Source organism: Anser anser (assembly GCF_964211835.1).
Source record: "Anser anser genome assembly, chromosome: 10".
Taxonomy (NCBI): Eukaryota; Metazoa; Chordata; class Aves; order Anseriformes; family Anatidae; genus Anser; species Anser anser.
Genome location: NC_139730.1, coordinates 17365391 through 17385116, shown reverse-complemented (window position 1 = coordinate 17385116; position 19726 = coordinate 17365391). Strand labels below are relative to the sequence as shown.

The 19726-nt window shown below is 39.8% G+C and overlaps 1 protein-coding gene across 4 annotated transcripts in view; it reads right to left on the bottom strand.

The window, feature by feature from the left end:
* The window catches only part of THSD4 (thrombospondin type 1 domain containing 4), a 300889-nt gene that overhangs the window by 236415 nt on the left and 44748 nt on the right, over window positions 1-19726 (bottom strand). For all 4 annotated transcript variants that reach the window (XM_083851128.1, XM_083851127.1, XM_083851129.1 and 1 more), the window contains exons 4-5: window positions 18779-19224; window positions 4756-5182 (exon numbers count right to left, since the gene is read on the bottom strand). In XM_083851128.1, coding sequence (XP_083707254.1) covers window positions 4756-5182; window positions 18779-19224 — 873 coding nt within the window. The remainder of the gene's footprint in view (window positions 1-4755; window positions 5183-18778; window positions 19225-19726) is intronic.

The window sequence follows — 19726 nt, the reverse complement described above, 5'->3', positions numbered from 1 at the left end:
CTGTGGTCCAAGAGCTCCATCAAAGATGTCTCTATGCAACTCTTTTGAACACGAGGGACAATTGACCAAACTAAGTAGGATGTTTTACAAGCGATATCTCTGTGCCACTGCCTGGTAAGGTAAGTCTATCAGTGATAATGCATTCTGTATTAATATTTATGAAGTTCTGCTGCAAATATCAACATTCAAAGAAATGTCAGTACAACCCAAAGTAATGTAAACCCACATAAGCTTTTAATAAGTTTCCTATATAGCCACAGAATGTCAGAGTACCAAACGTACAAGCAATCCCACATTGTTCGAAGGGAAAATTCCTGACATAAAGTCAAGGTTGTTTCCTCAGGAAGAGGTAAGCCATCATAACCCAGCTTTTCCACTTATGTCAAAAACCTACTCTACACAAATCTCAAAAAGAGAATAAACAAACCACACAGTAGCTCTTTGGGAATAAAAAGGGGCTTTTCAGTTGGAAAAAAATAAAGTTACCTTAAAAATACATAGCCATCTATTTGTCATTTTCTCATTATCTGAGCATCCCAACTACATTCAAGAATGCACACTTCCTTGCAGCTTTTGTGAAAAGGCCTTCAGGGAATTACATCTTCTTTTAAACACAAAATTAAACATTTCCACTTACACCTCTGTTAAAAATTGGAACATGGGAAATACTTCAATGGAAAAGTATGGATGTAGAGGAAAACACCAAAAACTCTTGGGCAGAATGCCAACAAGCTGGTGACTCAGCCCGAGATCCCATACAGCAAGGGAACCTGCCAATGCCTACCTATGTGATTAGGTGACAGAGCACGTCAGTTTTAAATGGACTCAACACAATCCTGCGGAATATTTCATTCCTATTTAATTAGAATAAATTAGAATTCTGCATCAAAAAAAGCCTTCCACTGGAAAGTTGGACTGACTCATACCAGTCAAAATTAGCATCATCACCATTAATATTCTGTAGGCACTGAAGTGAATGGAACAATTTACCCCATCATGATAGAGCTAGGGATTGGCCGTAAGCCTCTTACCTAACCTCAGCTTAGTCTTCTATATGTTTTGGCTTGTTTTTTTGCAAATTCATACAAAAGCAAAAATATAAACTTTATCAAGAACATACCTCAGTCAATAGCTAAAGACAATTTAGGCTGTATGTGCATTTTGTGTTGCTCTGCATGGTGAAACTTGTATATGAATTCCTCTATTTTTTCCATGCTTTTTGCTATATTGTAATTGAATCACAAAACAGTCACCATCTTACTTTACAAGTTCCATAACCAGAGCATGTATTTGGTCACGGTTACCGTGTGCCTGCAGACCGAACCACATGGGTGCAACCTGGGAAGCGAGGACTGCAGAACGAGAAAGGGAGCGAGCTGTCAGGCAAGCAGGGCCTTCTTGCCTGCACTCCCCCCAAGGACAGCATACTGAGTGTTACATGTCCTTACCAACAAGCCACAACTCACTCTGTGTCTTACAAAAATTATATTAAATTAGATAAAATTGACTTTTTAAAGGGTTACTCTGCCTTACCAAATTCACGCTGCACAAGCAGGCTTGAACATCCAGAGCCCTGAAAGTTGCCTTGTGAACACTCCTCAAACAACCCTCAGCCTGAAGTTAATTTACAAACACGCTCACACATTCAGCCACTCACAAAGAGCTAGCGACTTGGCAGTGCTTGTGAGAATCAGTAACAAAAAGGGTTCAGTAAATAAATGTTCCATTTCAGTTGTTTCCTCTGTTCTGGTGACAAAACGCAAACAAGTTGGCATTCAAACTCTACTTTACTCACGCGCCCATGTAATTCTCTTTCCTCTAATGCAGGAGGAAGTAACAAAGATTTACATCGATCCTTCATTTTGGAGGAACTTAAGACTACACTGGGAGAATCTTACCGCATTACAAACAGCTTATGGTCTCAGTAAGATCCAACAGTACTGCCCCTTTGTAAGGGACAGATGCTTATTGCTTGTTTCCTGCATGAAGAGGTGCCAGGCAGCTGTGCATTCAGGGGTGGGCATGCACAAAGCGTGGACGCGAGGCACTGAGGAGAGGAAGCTACTGGTACAATGAGAAAATGGGTTTAATGAAACTGCCAAACCACTTGAGCAAATATAAGCACTTCCTAGGTTCTCTCTAACCAGAATGCCTAAGGTTAACTTTTATGAACCGAGCTGTCAGTCATGTAAAATGAGTTCAGCTATTAATGAAAAAAACAATAAATGTACAATAATGAGGAAATGACCTAATGGACCAAGGCACATTGACTTAATTTGTTATTAATTAACTGCCCTTAGGAGAAACTGTAGAAGGAGTGCCTAAACACCAGGATAACTTAACAGATTATTTTCCTCTCCATAAACGAGATTTTCTGTTTTGCTATGCTCCGGAAAGAATTAAAAAAGAAAAAGTATAAATAAAAAAAAAAAGAGAGAGAGAGACTGTTCTCTGCATGCTGTCAAGGCCTCTGGTACATGTCACTGCTGATAAATTAAATTAAAACCTATGTGCAGAAGCATTTAATCAGGACGAACAAGCAAACAAGATGAAACACTATCAGCCTTGTCTTGCTTTCATCCTGGCATTTATAGCTAAAACGGTTCTTAGCAACTTCTTTTTTATAGTTATATTAATTACCACATTCTAGAGAGAAAAATAGCCTCCAAAGTAGTCATGGCTTCTCTGAGGGGAATAGAAATTCCATTAAATAAAAGCCATCACTATGTAGAGTTCCACGCCTAGGAGGAGCTACATCATCTACAATTTCTCTTTATTAAAACTCTCAGGTAATATTAACAACTTCTTTATAACTGCATTTATACATGCAACCGTGGCAAAGATGAAGTAACAGTATGCTCACCTATTTGGTTTCCAGAATTAACGTGAAAATATTTTCACTTACGTTCGCCTACTACCAACAAAAAATCTGGAATGGCCAGACCGCTCATCATACTGAACAGCACTTCTTGTCACTGCCTAATTCACAAGCTCCCAGCCCTCATCTCTCCATCCTGCTTGTCATTCTCAACCAGTTTTCTCTACGAACCTTCCTTATCCACCACCTAGGCCACCTGGGATTATCTGGAATTACTTCTTTCCTCCAGCTCATTTCTAACTTCCTCACCTATCAGCTTTTGCTCTCTGAAGAGATCTTTCCCGGAAATCTTTTTGTTATATTTCGTAAATCATGCAGAATATAGCCCCACTTTTTGCCTTGATGCAGTAAGGGACAAAATAGATATGGATTACCACAAGGAGATGCGATATATTGAAAAGGAACATGGATCCCAAACAAAGGCTTATCACATGGTAGTAAAAACCCCTAGAGAGTAATTCAAAGCAATACACAAGTGTTGGGTACCATCGTAATGAAAGGTTTACTAGAGAACAGCAGAGTTCACATGTTGGCCACTGAAGTATTTGTGTATCACTTTTAACGCAAGTGAGCAAATTCAGCACCGCTGACTTAACAAATTAATGCCCACTAAGCAAGTTTATTTCCCTTTCCCTTAAAATAAAAATAAGAAAAAAAAAATCCAAACAGCATTGTGTAACGGGGACTATACTCAGAGGCTCAAAGCAACTCTTTCACGCTTTCTCTTTCAGAAAAACACACTAAACCAACTTTCTTGACATTGGGTCTCTTCAATCAACTTCTCTAGGCTCAATCAATGGACTTCATTCATAAATAAAGCAAATGCAATAACCACTAGACTACCAGGCAAAAAGACACTCGTCTGACCTGCTTAAGTTAGTTTTTTGTTATCCTGATCGTATGTTCTCTTGCTACATCTCCACTGTGCAGCCTTTCACTAAATGCGACAGGATTTCAAACACGCAGAAGAATCACACATTCACTCAGACATACATGGCCTAATGTGTCAGCACACTGACAGCACGCTTGAGCACCCTGCTTCTAATAACCACAGAGGAGCTTCTTGACATTTGCCACATGACGTTACATTCGTGGCCCCAGTAAGACACAAATATTAAGATGAGATACTTTAGGAAATACTTAAGTGACACAGCCAGAAACAGAATATTTTAGCATGGTAGAAATTACTTGTGTGGAGAAATACTAAAACCTCACTAGCTTCCCACATACAATGGGAGACTGCCCCAGAGCATAGAGCTACACCCAGCCGAACATTTTTGAATGAAGCAATAACACACTAAGTTTTATTTTAAAATTAACGCAGAACAGATTTTCTCTCCAATAAGCTAGAAGGCCAAAATCAAAGCACTGAGTTTGGATGCTAATAAAAGTAGCATCTACTCCAGAATGCACACAGCACCATGGAAAGATACTTAAGTGATCAAAGCTACCGGGTACTGGCTCTAATGCTATTTAGATCCTAAGCAGCCCTCCCAGAATGATAGCCTTATCTTAGGGGACTAAGAAGTAGGAAGCCTTCATAATACTGTATATTTCAATGCCATTTTTTTTATTTCTTGCATCGAAAAAAAAAGTTCAGCGTTCCTGTGACTTGGTTTCTCTGTCTATCAAATCAGAATTGCACACACTGGTAGATTTAACAACTGCTTTAAATCCTTTAAGTTACGTTTTTAGATAACTACTATATTATACATCTACTTTTAGTATTCACCAAGACACTTTTAAAGTAAGTACATGAAAAGTACTCAAAAAATTAAAAAACAGTGCTCAACTTAACTTCTTGACTATATGAACATCTAGCACATTAGGGAAAACCAACAGTTGTCCAAAATTAAATATAAGAAATTCAGACTTACATTTGTGTTGCAGAGTTTATATTGCTTGTAGGTGCCAATGCATACAATAGCTGCAGCCCTTTGAGGCTGGGGCTGACCCTGGACTGCCTGATGGGATGCAGACCCATGATGGCTTAAGTCACTGCTATGAAACAAGTTTTGAGAGACTGGAAATGAAGATGACTGATAAACTGAGGGTCCCAGGACTTGGTGTCCAGCTTGAGGCCCACCTTCTTGATAAAGATTCCCATGTTGAAGTGAAGGGCTAGCTGACTGGCTGTAAGAGTTCATGAGACTTGGACTTTGATGAAACGCATGGTTCCTTGATGACTGTCGCTGCCTCCGAAGTTTCTGCGGCTGCTGACCAGTATCAGTTTGTAAAGGCAAAATGTATGGCACTTTTCCATATCCATACTTTCCTGGACCAATAGGATTTCTGTTTCTGCTTCTAAAAACAGGGAGAGAGAGAAAACAGTTACTGAATTAGTAAGTGAATGAGCTCTTGGATACTTACATAACTTGCTATTTGTCTAAGTTACTCAGTGCAAAGCAACAGTGGGGCGGTAACGTTGGTGTTCCTTTAATCTGTAGGACTCTCCTTTAAGATGGAAATTCTGAGAATCAAAGCCGTATTCCTGAAATTCATAACCATGTTTCTGAGGAGCTTGAGATGTATAACAGCAGGGAATCCCTACTGTGGATTTGGGTAATGACAGAGGAACATTTGAATGCAGTATGGCAAAGATCATTAAACACTTTCTATCAGTTTAAAAGGCCTCCTGTGGTTCTGCCTCATTTGCTACTCAAATATAAACAGAGAGAAAAAGGATGGAGAAGATCAAAATATTACTAAAACATATCTGGAAAGGATGACAAATACAGGAAAATATTCTAATTATGGTACAGAGCGTATTTTTTCCTCCCTCTTTGGCGAGCAGATTTAAATTTTACTTTTTTGTTTTTGTTTTCTTTAAAGATACACAAGGTATGGATTAGCAACACATTTAATTAATAATTCATGACCTGCCAATTTATGTTTTCAAGATAAAAGCCCACCTTTCATGGTACATTACTAAAACATTATATGAAAGTTTGACAGAAACAGAAGTTTGAGGCCTGCTCTCTTGAACACTATTCTTTTCACTTACTGAAGACCGCATGTTTTGGACCATATTAAGCATGCATAAAACCACATAAGAGAAATATAGGAAGTCATGGGGTAAGGAAAAACTGAAGGCACGAGAGCTGTATTCGAGGAGAGCGTGTCTCCCAGGAGATGTCCTCATCTGCTGTCCTCAATGCTGAGGTCGCTCCCCTGCCTGAGCACGCGTTGTACAACGCACAGCTAGGACAACAGCTTGAGAGTTTGCTGACCAGCACCCAGGACCCAAGGAGTTTCGTTCACTCCTAATGGATAGTGATGGACAAACTCAGGCACAGGACTTGAAACCAGCATCATACAGCGATGCTGTCCGGCAACGTACGTGCCCCACCTCTGGGCACAGAGCTCTGAGCCAGCCGGGAGGTGCTCACTGGAAAGTAGCTCTGTCTCCCACACACCCACAGAAACTCAGTGGACTCAGTCTAGAAACACCCCTCCAAATTACAAATGAAATGAATAATACGACATTTGGGTCATAGTATTGAAGAGGATTAATCCTGGAATTTTATCTGCAAGCAACAGGCCCACTTGCACTCGTTTTCCTTGCCATCCTGTGCAGCTCAGCGTCCCACCAGGTCTTGTTCTACTGCAGCAGTCTGAAGAAAAAAGTTCACAAAAATATTTCTCCCAGTTGAGAGCAATCTGTGAATACAGCTGTTCTGTTTAACCTTTGCAGCTCAGGAAGGGAGACACACTTTAGAAAAGGTCATTTGCCTTCTGTCCATAAAATATATTTATATACTTTAATATATATAAAATAATAGACTTGAATCGCAGTGAAAAACAGAGGTGATAAATTGACATTCTTATTTTCTAGAAACTGCAATGTTATAGGTATCAGACAGCCACCAGATCAAAGACTTTTCATTGGGTTTGTTTTTTTCTTGTGTTTGTTTTCCTCCTCAGTCTTACATTCTCCCCAGACTCTTGTTACATGGAAACCGTGGAAGTCCTTTACTTAACATTCTAGCTTTGGGGCCACGTGGGGCTTTTAATTAATCTTCCTGGCTCAAGGATGTGTGAACAAGAGTGTTGATTTACCCTGGCAGATAAGCGGCCAGCACTCTCGAGCTGTTTATACCAGTTAATCTGCTCTGTGACCGTGATGGTCATTGCTGAGGTGGGTTTTCGGTGGTTACAGTAGAGAAAAGCAGTACGAGGGTTTCTGGTATTAAGCGAGGGAAAAACTAGCTTCCCGTAAGGAGACAGGAGAAGAAATATAAAGAAATTATGAATGGCAATTAGTTCAGAAGATGAGACTAAAAACAACCGGATTTAAATGAGCACAGTTTTGCGTGTATGTTGTTTGCTTCTTTGTTTATTTGTAAATGGCCAAATCAATTGACTTCTCCTACATTGCTGCGATTTCTCATTTTTAACATCACCCTTCATTTCCAAGCAAGAGTAATATCAAGTTAAAAAAAAAAAAAAAAAGAAGTCCTCCTTTCTTGAGATTTCTGGTCATATTTTGTCACTCTGGAAAAACTTCGGTATTAGAATTCTTGCAATGCACCTGAGATTTTGGAGCAAAGTGGTTCATCTTGGAAAATAGATTCAAGTCCTTATTTTCACTGGCCCCAGTCTCTAAGGAGTCTGACCAACAGCAGTTTTCTCGTCAAGCCGACCACACCAAATCTGAAGAGTCCAAGATCCAAAATTCAGCAGCAGCTCCTGGCACGGAGGAAGGTAACATTTCATTGGAGGGAGCACAGACTACGTGGGCTGCTGTTCCAAAGCGCACGACGGCCTTCTTCATGCCAGTGCCCTGGCAGGGACAGACAGAGGCTGCCAGGTCTGTTGCAATTAGCTCTTGAAATTGACGATCTAATTAGGTTGCTTGTATTTGGCATTAGCAGGGGGAGAAAGCTGAGAATAACAGCAATAAGCCATTTGCAGGCCAGTAGGAGGGTAGGAATATGCTTCTGTCTCAGCCTTCTAAATGCCAAATTTATTGCAGCAACAAACACTAGAATCTTCCACAGAGGAACGGCTGGACATGTCTAACCTACCTGGAGGAAGTGCTGCCTGGCAATCTTGAAGAGGTCAAGCAAGAGGTCAGAAATGAGACTGATGTTTGACTGTTCATCTCCAGTTCAGGGTCATGAATAAGAACTGAAAAGAACTGAAGGATATGTAAGAAATTGCAGGCAAACTAGGACTCCCCAGCCTGGAATAAGACAATGAAATGCACAAATCCCACTCTTAAATATTGCATAAATATTATATGAAAGACAGACCCATTGTTGAGGGCACGAAGTGTCCAAAAGCTGCTGCAATCTCATCAAATTATTTGCAGAAACTAGGAAAAACTGATTTTGAAGGAAGACATTTTCTTGTAAAATGGTTGATTGCTGCCACAATCATTCAACAACAGCTTCTAAGAAGTGAAAGCAGTAACAACATTCTTACTGTTAGTTATTATTTCATCTTGACTACTTCTTCTACACTGTAACCAGGAAATGGTGTTGAAGTCCCCACTGATGAAGAAATGAGGCACCATTTCTGGTATCTTAAGACACCAGCACCCTTATGATGACATGACTGGTTGCATCAAGGCTCACCCAGGGTGAGTCCTCTCCTTTGCCTCTTCCCCATCACAGCTAGGGCCAGTATAACCCAACTACAACTGCAGTGTACTGCTGAATACAAGTTTCATTCTGCTCAGGTGGTGCAGTAATTATGGTCTGGAATTTTCATTGGAACACCCTTCCTATGAAATGGAAGGTTAACTGCTTGTAGCTGGGAATATCACATTTCTTTCAACATACAAACTGCTGGAAACAAAGTGGAATACTCAATGTCTAATTATTAACATTTTTATTAGTGTTTATGCACTCATTTAAACCAGTATTGCCTAGATGGAAACTATTCTTAGCTCTGTCTGTTTTGCCTTAAAGCACCTTTCCTTCACACTTGGCAACATCCTTAAAAATTAGGAATGTAGTTTGTTGCAATGTAATTAAGAAGATTATAAAAATAGCTTGGTGGTAATTAGCTTTTATATTTCTCAGGGTAGAAACTTCATAATCAGAATTGAACTAACCTTGTTGTCACTGTTAGATTTATGCTAATTCAAACCAGCTCTGATCTGCTGGTAGACGGAGGTAGGCGAAGCCCTGATGGCTCTTTGGGAGTTTTCAGTTGACTGCAGGACTTATACTTATCAATTCCTTCTCATGACCCACATTATTCACTCCTCCTCAAAACATGGTTTGGAAAGCTCCTCTTTATTGTTCTTTTTTTTTTTTCCTCTTTTTTTTTCCCATTTTTTTTTAATTCTTTAAAACAAACAAGCAAACCAAGCAAGCAACCAACCATCATCACAACTCAGGTCAGAGCTGGGCTGCATTCTCATTTACTGCAACAAGTAAAGGAAGAAAAAAGAATCAACAAGTAACAGTATCCCCTAAACCTTGTGTCTTATCCAGACCTAAGCTAGACCGACATTTTAAAGCTGGAGACTATGCATATCTAGGTATGCTAAAAACCAACAGACTCATCTTTCTTAATGTAACAATGGTTAAGAAGAGCATGAGTAGGATGTTGAGGATGTACTGCCACTGAAGTGAAGTTTAATAACTACAGCCAACATCTCCCAGGCAAACACTGAAAACCCAGTATGAGCAAGATCTGAGCTTTAAACAACTCTGACAAAGCTTTTCCTATGGAAAACCAGAGGGGAAAAATGCCACCAAGAACAGAGTTATCATCTAAAGGCAAATTATTGCTGTAGAGAAAATACATGTTGAAAAGCAAGTAACAGCACAAAGTGTTTCATGTCAGACCATAGCCAGCAGACATCTCTGATCTACTGTGTTTATCTCGAGGAGAGGCATAACAGCTGTTTACTGCCGATCCGGCAATCTTGTTAGGCATAATTCCCACATACACACACACCCCCCTGATAGTTCAGACAAATCTGTTTAGCACTTTGAAAAACAAAGTGATAAGCACCTTTAAACTTAAGCCAACCTAAATATATTCTTGATTTCAAAAACACATTTGCCTGGACAAGTACAAGAAATCAGTCTTTGAGCTGTTAGTGTAAGGACTGTAGCAAATATATGTTAAAATAAGTATTACTGGCTAGTATTCTTATCGGTCTCATTATTTGCAATTTATCTCATGTTAGGGACAAGTCAGCTGAGAATACCAAGAACTTTTACAGCACATTTTGAGCAACAAAAAGGGAATTTGTTGCAGTAGCTTTTCCTAACTGTAGCCCCACACATACATGTCCCTCAACAGGCAAATAAATGCATTATCATTGCCTCAGAGCTTACGAACTAAGAACAATGCTTTGAACCTCAAGTGTTCTTGAGGTTCACTAAGAATGAAGTACTTCCTGAGCTGGTGGGAGGGTTATTTATATTGATAGAAACCCTCTTTGAACCAAGGATACGTAACATCTTTAAAATACACAAGTAACATTACAGATTTCCTAGGCTTTTACCTGCTCTCTGAAGTGCTCTTCACAAAGCCACTCTCATACATATCTTTTTCATTCTTCCCCTTTTTTCATCACTTCATTTCTCCTTATACTTCTCCCATAGTTCTCCAAACAGAGGTTTCCTGGCTCACTTCCATCTGAAGCATAACTTGATTTCTTTCTCCTCTGATGTCAGACAAAGTAAGGAATGCATTTTACATGAGCTTTGCAGCAAATCCTTCAACTTATCTCTCTATCAGAATAATTCTCTTGTAAATGAAGAACTGCAAGGTTGAACATTAGCAAACATCTTGTTGATGACACCACAAAAGACTTGTCCTACGGTTGAAATGATGTCTAAAACGAACCCAAAGAAACTGCTAACTCCCTCCCTTTCCAGTTACCAACTTTTTGCTCAGTTTTTCAGGGAACAACGTAATAATAATTTTCTTAGGATTTCTGCTCCCTAAGGCAATTCCCCTGAGCCACCAGTTTCACCAGGCCTGAGGAGGAAAAACTGCACACCAACCACAGGCTTTGTGGTGTTTCATTTTTCCAGATTTACTCATTCCTACTGAAAGGCAATATTCTGTAAACCATGACAGACAATTTCCTTGCCTGGATGCCCAGCCACAACCACCACCATTACGGAAAGCTACAGCAGCTCATCACAGAGCATTCAGATAGATGCAAAACAAACACTTGGCACCTTCTTTTAATTTTGTTGACATTTTGGTCAAGATTTTTGGCTCAGCCATCTGCACCCACAGCCTGATGCTGCTTTGGGTGCCCAGAAACCAGGCATGCTTTGGGCTCCTCTTTCTTCTTCTCACTTGGGGATTAAGCATCTTCTTATAATCTGATCTCTGAACTGCTCCTACGACACAGTCATCAAGCCACAGCTAGCACCTACTCAGGCTGAGCTGAGTGCCCATCTATCATCAGAAACAGTTTCTATGGGCACGAGGAAAGTGAGAGTAAACAGACTTAAAAGAAAGCGTACAAATAAGACTTACAGTTTCTTTTTCCCAAACAATACTCCACATTATGAACCACTGCAAAATGTCTTTTACATTATTCTGATTTGTGCTTCTGATTGTACAATTCTTTTTCATTTTCTGTTTGTAAATGAAATATTCCAAAAGTATGTGTCTCTGATTCCCACTAGAAATTCAGTCCTAAAGGAGCTCAACCCCTTTAGAGCCTTATCAAAGCCTTACATTTCAGTTCCTACTACCCTGAGTGATTTTAAAAGGACTGTAGGCATGCTTAAATCAGTAGGTCAAATCCTCTTCACCTAAATCAGTTACATATATTCTAACTTCAATCTGCGGATAAGCATAGCAAGATTTAACCTAATATCTTGGAACACAGCAAAATATCTATCTAGGAGCACACATTACTATAACTGACAACTTTTAAAGGACACTACCCATTTGCATTCAGTTCAAGTATTTAATAAGTTAGAGTTGCATTGATCTTGTTTCTGAAGAAAAGTGACTTATTTGCTATTCCTATTAGCAGTCAAATTATTAAAATTTTGTTCCAACACATGAAATGTAATTAAACAAAAAATAAATGGAGAGCAAGAAGTCTTTGCGGACATGAAACTTCAAGTTTAAATGGAGGGGAAAAAAAAAAAAAAAGAGATCCTAGTTACACAAGTTTCTGTTACAGGCCAAGTGTGGGTATATATATTTTTAAATGCACTTTATTATTTTTATTATTCCTAAAATAGTATCCTTAAAATTTTCAGATACTCCGTTTTTCCTTCATATGTGAAATCCATAACTGACCTACAACTGTCCTACTCAATCATTTGCTTTCTAGCCCTCCTACTGCTTTCAATTTTCTTTCACGTTTTAAACGTTCTTAGACACACAGCTAATAAGGTTTATTTTAAGAAGACTGCCCACCCCACATTTTTGGCTGCCTTTTCTTAAGTCACAAAATAAACTGTCTTATCCTAGTTGGTACCTCATAGTACTTTTGCAGATTCTTTCACAGGTATCATTAAAAATGAGAATGACATACTGGTGCTGGGGAATGTATTTCCCTCTGCTCAGAAGGCGAAGCTCTCAACAATCAGGTTGATCCACACGAAAACCCACTGTGTATCACCTCTCAGTACTGTACCACAGCGCTGTGCAGTTTTGCATATACTCACTTTTCACCAGCTCTAAATCAATCTGGAGAAAATCACTTCAACATGAATGAAAGAAGGGAGACCTTTGACTCTGTTTTATGTTACAAAAACGCACGCCTATCTGCTCACTGACCTAGAAAATAGCCTTAAAGTGGTGAGCAGTTATCTTTGCCACATGTCTGGTCACAAGAGAGTTAAACCACCCCTGCTGAGAATAATATCACACATTAGAAAGTGGAGCCATCATCACCAAATTTGTTTGCCACATTATACCATATTATTCACACCTCATCAACATATTTCATTGCAATTAAATTGGTGCAGGCATTCCTTTTACTCTGATTTTCATTATCGAGGTAACTAAAACAATGTAACTAAGTAGTTTGGTTTACACCTCCTGTAACCACAGCATGATTTCTGGATATTCACTATCCTCCCACTCCCCCCAAAATCACAAAACCAAGTTGGTTTAATTTTGTGTAGGAGTCAAAAAAGGAAAAAAGGGATTTCAGAAATTGATGTTATACAATCTGTTTTTAAAGAGTTATCCTTAAATCCATTATGATTATAAAAACACGCGTTGTGTTTGAGTGTACTGTGTATGCATGTGAGTATTAAAACTGTTGTGAGTATATTTGACTGGGATGATTCTTCTGTCATTTCTGTATAGTATTATAGACAAAAATATTTTTCCTGATAGAATAATGAAAAACGTTGCTAGGTAAATTGTCTCTTGGGAGCAGGTCTCAACAGCTTGAATTAATACAAGACAGATACACATGGACCATCACAAATGATTTTTTCCATCCTCAGAGATCATGACTAATAGCCCTACATAGCACAGAGGTAATTTATTAGTACACAAACTTCCCACCTTGGCTTTTGCATATCTCCCAGCAAGTGCTATGTAACCTCATCTGTATCATGTCAGGACTCCATAACTTGAACCCAGATCCTACGGTCTTCTTTTTCTATGACCAGAGTAATGCCTCTGATCACATGAAATTTTCATTGCAAGTCTACAGATTCTGCCCCTTAGCTTTGTCTTCAAGTTTTGACTGAATAACATCACCATTATCAATGCAAGTAAGCACATAACCCTGTTGAGATGTATCAAAACCGTGATGGGAGCTTTGTTGCATTTCTACCGCTTTCTGACCTCTCAGTAATTCACTGGAAAACTGCTACTGTCGCATGCCTGACGGTACACAAACAGCATTCTCGCTTCCCCTCCTCTCCTCCAGCACCCCACTTCAGGAAAGCTTGAAATGTTCAGCAGTAGGAGTAAGAAAGTTTCAGGGCTGGCTTGCAATAATAATATCATGTTAGGTTTTCAGTTTTGGTAATACCACTCAAAGTATGCTCACAGTAGCATAATAAAAACTGATACTAATTAGGTAATAATAAGCGAGACCCAGAGCCTATTGTGGGGATTAATAACCAGATGAGAGGTGGGACAGCACGAAGTCAACCTGAGGTCACAACAGCTTCAGTTTGCTATTCGTTTTGCCAGGAAATTCCTCACAGGGAGCTCTTTATTGCCATTAGAAGCTGTTTGGAATTTTATTCAGAAGGAAAATAAACATCTTTCTCATATGGCTTTAAACCCCCCCCAAGTGCCACCAAAATGAATTCTTTGATTACTACTGTTGCTCTTAGATTTTTCTGGAAAATTTATCCTCAGAACAGGATCAAATCCTTCTCTGCCTTCCTCCTGCACACACATCAACCCCCAATAAGCTTTTATAACCGTAGTGGGTTTGGGCTAAAGTGCATCACGTTTTCTTTCTGTTAGGAAAATAACGAAAGGAGAGGTGGCTAAGTACTTGAGCTGGGGTTTCTAGTCCAAATATGAAAACGACCTAACACCCACGCCAATAAATATAAAGCCTGAGAACCTGAGAAAATACTATGTTCTTGAAACTGAGGGTCAACTTTTGTCCACCTCCACCAATTGGAGCTGACTAGAACAGGTCACAAAAATTACACCAGAACATGCAGCTAACGATGCTTACATTGGTTAAGGAAATAACAACCAAATTATGCCTTCAGAGGTTAACTTTGGACCTGCCGACCAAATGACCCACATTTGCCTGGTCAAAGCATCCATGAAAGGAGCTTCCTTCATAAGGAAACTGCTTTGACATTAAACAATACGCTCTTCCTTTCCATTGCCCACAGACCTAGAAACGCAAGCTGGCCTACGCAGGGTACAAGGTAGGACAGCAGACTTTCATGTCAGCAGCTGGCAGCAGAATAAAGACCACAGAGCTACAGCCGTGTACAAACTTGATGATTTTTGGATTATATCCTCAGTGCAAATCTTTCCTCTCTATCCTCTTCCAAATACAAAAAGAGCTTTAGGGAAACCCTTTCCTTAATAACATATTTCTTTAAACATGCGCTATTTATCTAAACCTACTTATTTCATTATTCTGTTGATAAACCTAATATGAATGTCATTTTTTCTTTCTGCCAGTAAGAACCACATATGTTGGTGTTTAACCCAGCACAAAGCACCCTCAGCACTTATAGATGGACACAGGGGTTTTGCTTCTCTACCATGAAAATCCACTTGCAGAGAAAGTATAGGCGGCAGTTGCAAAGCATCCTAACAGCTGCTTGAGATAGCTAAAAAATGGAAAATAAGCAAGTCCAGCTGCCTCTTAATGCTCTAATCCAAGTATTTTTAATGCTGGTAAGTAGCTGACAATTCAAACTGCCCTTTGAGGGTCTGTGTGCATGATGGATGCTCTATGGGTGAGCCCCACACTAAAACAACGTGGAGCCAAGCACAGTCAGCAAGTGCATGTAGAGAAGAGAAACCAACAATTCTCTCACCAAAAAAGAGACTTAGAAATGCAACATTTAAGAAGTACTAAAACCTAGTCCATGAATGATATTTCCTTTCAAGATGTGTTTTCGCTCTTAAACCATTTGTCATCCTTTGGCATGCCCTTATTACTTTTCCATAAGTGTCTCTCTTTAAAGATGCCTAAATACTTTCATATTTTTACATTATCTTCTCATTCGTGTTTTTTTCTCATTGTACAGTATGCTCCACACATTTTGTCCAGAAGAAGTACAAAACAAGGCTGTGCTAATGGGAACTCCACTCTTCAAAGCTGAGAAGAGCTCCCCTCCTTTGCCAGTGGATAACCCAGAGAACCATCAGCTTCTTTCTGTGTTTCCATCCTCATTCCAATGACTCTCATATTTTCTAACACATTTCAGTTATGCAAGAACTCCATTTACAGCACAACGATAACGAGGAGAACGCTTAAACTTTACATGCTTTACATGCTTCTAGGTAGGCTGTAGGTACCTCAAATCCGAGCTTCATGTGGAGCCGTGGTTTCTAAAGCCTAACTTAAACACACATGAACTAGCTTTCAAAAACTGAAAATGTGAATATCCTTCTTCACAGACAAGGTACTTTACAGTTTATGATACATAAATTATATGTTGAGTTTTGCTAAAGGAACTGAACAGTTCTTTGTCAGCTGCCTGGAAGTAGGCAGAGAACTTTTCCACTTGTTGCTAAATGATACAAATATATTTGGCTGCTCTGAAGGACTGCTGTTAAAATGTGTTTACCTTGGAAGCCATCCCATTTCATTTTACCACGCTGTCAAGTGTGAGCTTATCTCAGTCACAAACGTTCATCTCTCTTTTATTGTTTTATGAAAGTCTCCTAAAATTACAGCTTTCATATAGTCCAAGACAGCAAATAGAAATATCCCTGAAAGTTTTCCCTGACTGTATACACTGTGAAAACAGATTTTTTTTTCTAATAGCCTGATGTCATTTTCCATTATCAACCATTCAGTGAACATTTAACACTGTTCTACAGTAAGAAAATCCTATCTAAAGTAACTTACATTTCGAAATTCATTTTCCTTATCACCAACAGGACCAGCAATCTTCTTTGTAAAGAAGGTTTGTCCTCTGGACTTCGTAAATTAAGGGAAACTGCTAGGTTTGTCATTCCTACAATTTCATTTTCAAGTAACATTTCTGTTCTCATTCTGTTTTCATAGTCACCACCAAAGAATCTGAAAGTTATGCAATACTGCAGCCTTTAAAGCCACCAGGGACCCTCCTAATACAAGATGGAAATAACTTATTACGCAAATAAGATTAAAACACCGACCTTAAATCCACAGTCTTTTGCCAAGGGGCAGTGTAAGGGCAGTGGGGGTGGATATCTGGAGCGGTACAGAAGCTTGCATTGTGCTTAGGAAAGCACTGCAATTTTCAAAACCAAAGACCTCCATCATGCAGGAAAGTGGAGCCGTAACAGTCATTAAAATCATTTTAATATTTCGTATTGCAAGGCATTTACTAGGAAATAGCTTCACTTCTGCGAGTAGTCAAAATTATTTTCTGCTCATTGTCCTCTCATTTTCCGGCCGTAACTGCAGCAGTTGTTTCAAACCGTTGCAGTCTCTCCTGGCCTGCAGAGGCCACCAGAGCAGCAAGGCAGAGCCCAAAGGGAGGGAAGCCCAGCTGTGCCCGCAGCCTGGCAGGTCTGCTGCAGAGGCCAGGCCAGCTGGGATTTCCTTGGAGACAGAAAGTGCCAAGGGGCTGGAGCAAACAGGCTTTGAATGACTTTGTGCCGATGGTTCAAGGCCAAGCTTCCAACATTAGTAATAACTCAGCTATGTACTACAACCTGTATCTGTTACGCTGTGCAGCTCCGAACAGAAATGCATTATACTAAACGATTAAGTAGGAAAACAGAAAAAAGAAAATACGACTTTTTTCTCAATTTGGTCTCGTTAACACTGCTCACGGAAGTCCACCCCTGGCATTCTCCGAGTTCTTGTAAGATCACCTGTGCAATATTAAAGTTATTCACAGAACTTCGAGGCTATCCGCCTGCATGGCTTTGAAAGAAAGAGCAGTGATTAAAGGAAATGGCCAACACCTAGGATGATCAACATCTGAACATCTGGTCCCACTCTTTGAAATTTAAGTTTCACTGAGACAAACGGAAAACAGCTTAATTTCCAATTTCAAATATTCTTTTAGACAGAGAGAGTTTCTTGCAGGGGCCGAGGATGTCTTTATCACCAGAAATGAAGAGTCATGCTGTCTTAATTGCATCAGGCTAGAATATTGCCTCAAGGTAACATTGCTTTTTTTGGCTAGGGCCTGTAAGAGGTCTTTAAAAAGGAGAGGGAATTACGGTTGACTGCTTCACCTAAGAATCCTAAAGCAGCAGATAAGAAAGAGGTTTTGTATGCTTGTTTTTTTGTTGTTGTTGTTGTTGTTTTTTTTTTTAAAAAAAAAGTACCACCACACACACACAAAAAAAAATCACTCCACACATCTCCCAGAAGAGGGCTGAGAAGGAAAGAAGCAGAGAACTTCCACCTGCTTGAATACATAATCTGAGGAAAGACAGAATACAGAAGTTTCAGGAACACTCCCTCCCAGGGGATCTTCCATGCCTGTTCTCCTCAGTTTCCAAACTGGAAACACATCTGTTTTCTTTTCATACACATATATAAAAACCTGATAGTTTTAGCTGCAACAAATGGCAGACTGGTATCTAAGAAGAGAACAAAGCGTTTTTCCAGAAAGGAGAGATTGTTGAAATCAATTGTATCAGCACAGTTCCATCCAGCCTTAAAGACTGAACAGCAAAACTAAAAAGTTGATAGCAACAGGTAGATTGTTTAAAATATTTTATGTATTAAAACCCACTCCCCCTCCCCCCCCCCCCCCCCCCTTTTTTGTTGTTTCAAACAGGAAATTTTGCTAAAAGAGGTGGTAGAAAACAACAAAAGGAAACAGAAAGCCCAAAACAGAAACTTTATGGGAAAAAAAAAAAGGCAAAACAAAAACACAGTTTTGATTAGAAAAAGTGGACAGGTGGCCATTCTTCCCAAAATGTTTCACAAAAATTTTTTTCAATCAATTAAAATTAGAATGGATCTTGAAGTTTAGAATCTAATGATAAAGCTACTACTTAAGACTTTTATTATTACGAAGGAGATGGAAGCATCAAATAAGTAACAAAAAGGAAAAATATCTCAGTAAACCAAATTTTAAAGAGAAATAAAGTAAGCTGCTTAGCACAACTGTAGAATTATTATATATGCCCTTGGGTGTTATCATATCAGTAATCAACATAGATTGATTACTGCCTTTCACAGAAGATGGCAAACATTATAAAAGTCGGCCTTAATCTTTAATGACTTTTCCATAGGTATTAAAAAAATATTGACTCCACTCTGATATGCCAGTCTTCATATATGTCATTCATAGCAAGAATAAAACGTGTGCATAGACACTGTACCTCTTTTCTGCCTTGGTGTTATGCCTCTGGGACTGAGAATGCCGGCTGCCTCTCAGAGCTCCCCTGCTCAGATGGCTGGTATTGTGGCCTCCTGAAGGAACAGAGGCCCGAAGGCCAGCCCAAAGCTGCTGCTCTTCATTCCTGTGAAGCGGCACAGACGTACGGATGGCAGAAACGACATGGCCAGGATAAGCAGTCAGTGAGTCCTCCCGATGGCGGGGATTCGGATGAGCAAGAGTTCTCTCCGAGGCCGGGTACTGCCGCCCTGGCCGTCGGTAGCCCCTTTCGCGGTAATATGCTGGGAGGCAGGGCCGCGTTTGCTCCATCACACCGCCACTGCAGCTCCTAGAGCAGGCAGACCAGGGGCCCCAACTTCCCCACATGCCTGGGATTCCTGCACTGCTATCTTCAGAGGCATCGCTTTGCTCTTCTATCCTCTGGGGAACCTGTAGACACAACAGATTGACTTAGGAACAACAATTGACAGTGTAACATGAAGATAGTACTGATATCTTTTCTAAGCCATTCACTCCGCATCACATAATGGAACTGAACTACATAGGAAGTGACTTGTCTTATTCATTTCCTGACAGTGGCTGCCTCCTCTGTTAGTACAGTAGGTCTCCTACAGCCGTCATCCATTCAGATGAATGGATATGGTTGGGGACTAGCTGGATAGTATAGGTTTTCTTTAGTCCTCAGCAATGGAAAACATTGTGCAATGCAAAGCCTGGAGACTTTGCATTGAAAACGGTGTCGATATTAGCAAAAATCAGGAGGTAACGTCATCTTTGGTGACAACTTAGGTCAAGAAATACTGACTGCTCTCTTCCACTCTGATGGCTGAACAATGGAAATTGCTACTGGCAAACTCAGGCTGCAAAAATATTTCAGGAACTCCCTTCTAATGTGGAACTTTTTAGGAAAGCAGTAACGTAAGAGGACAGG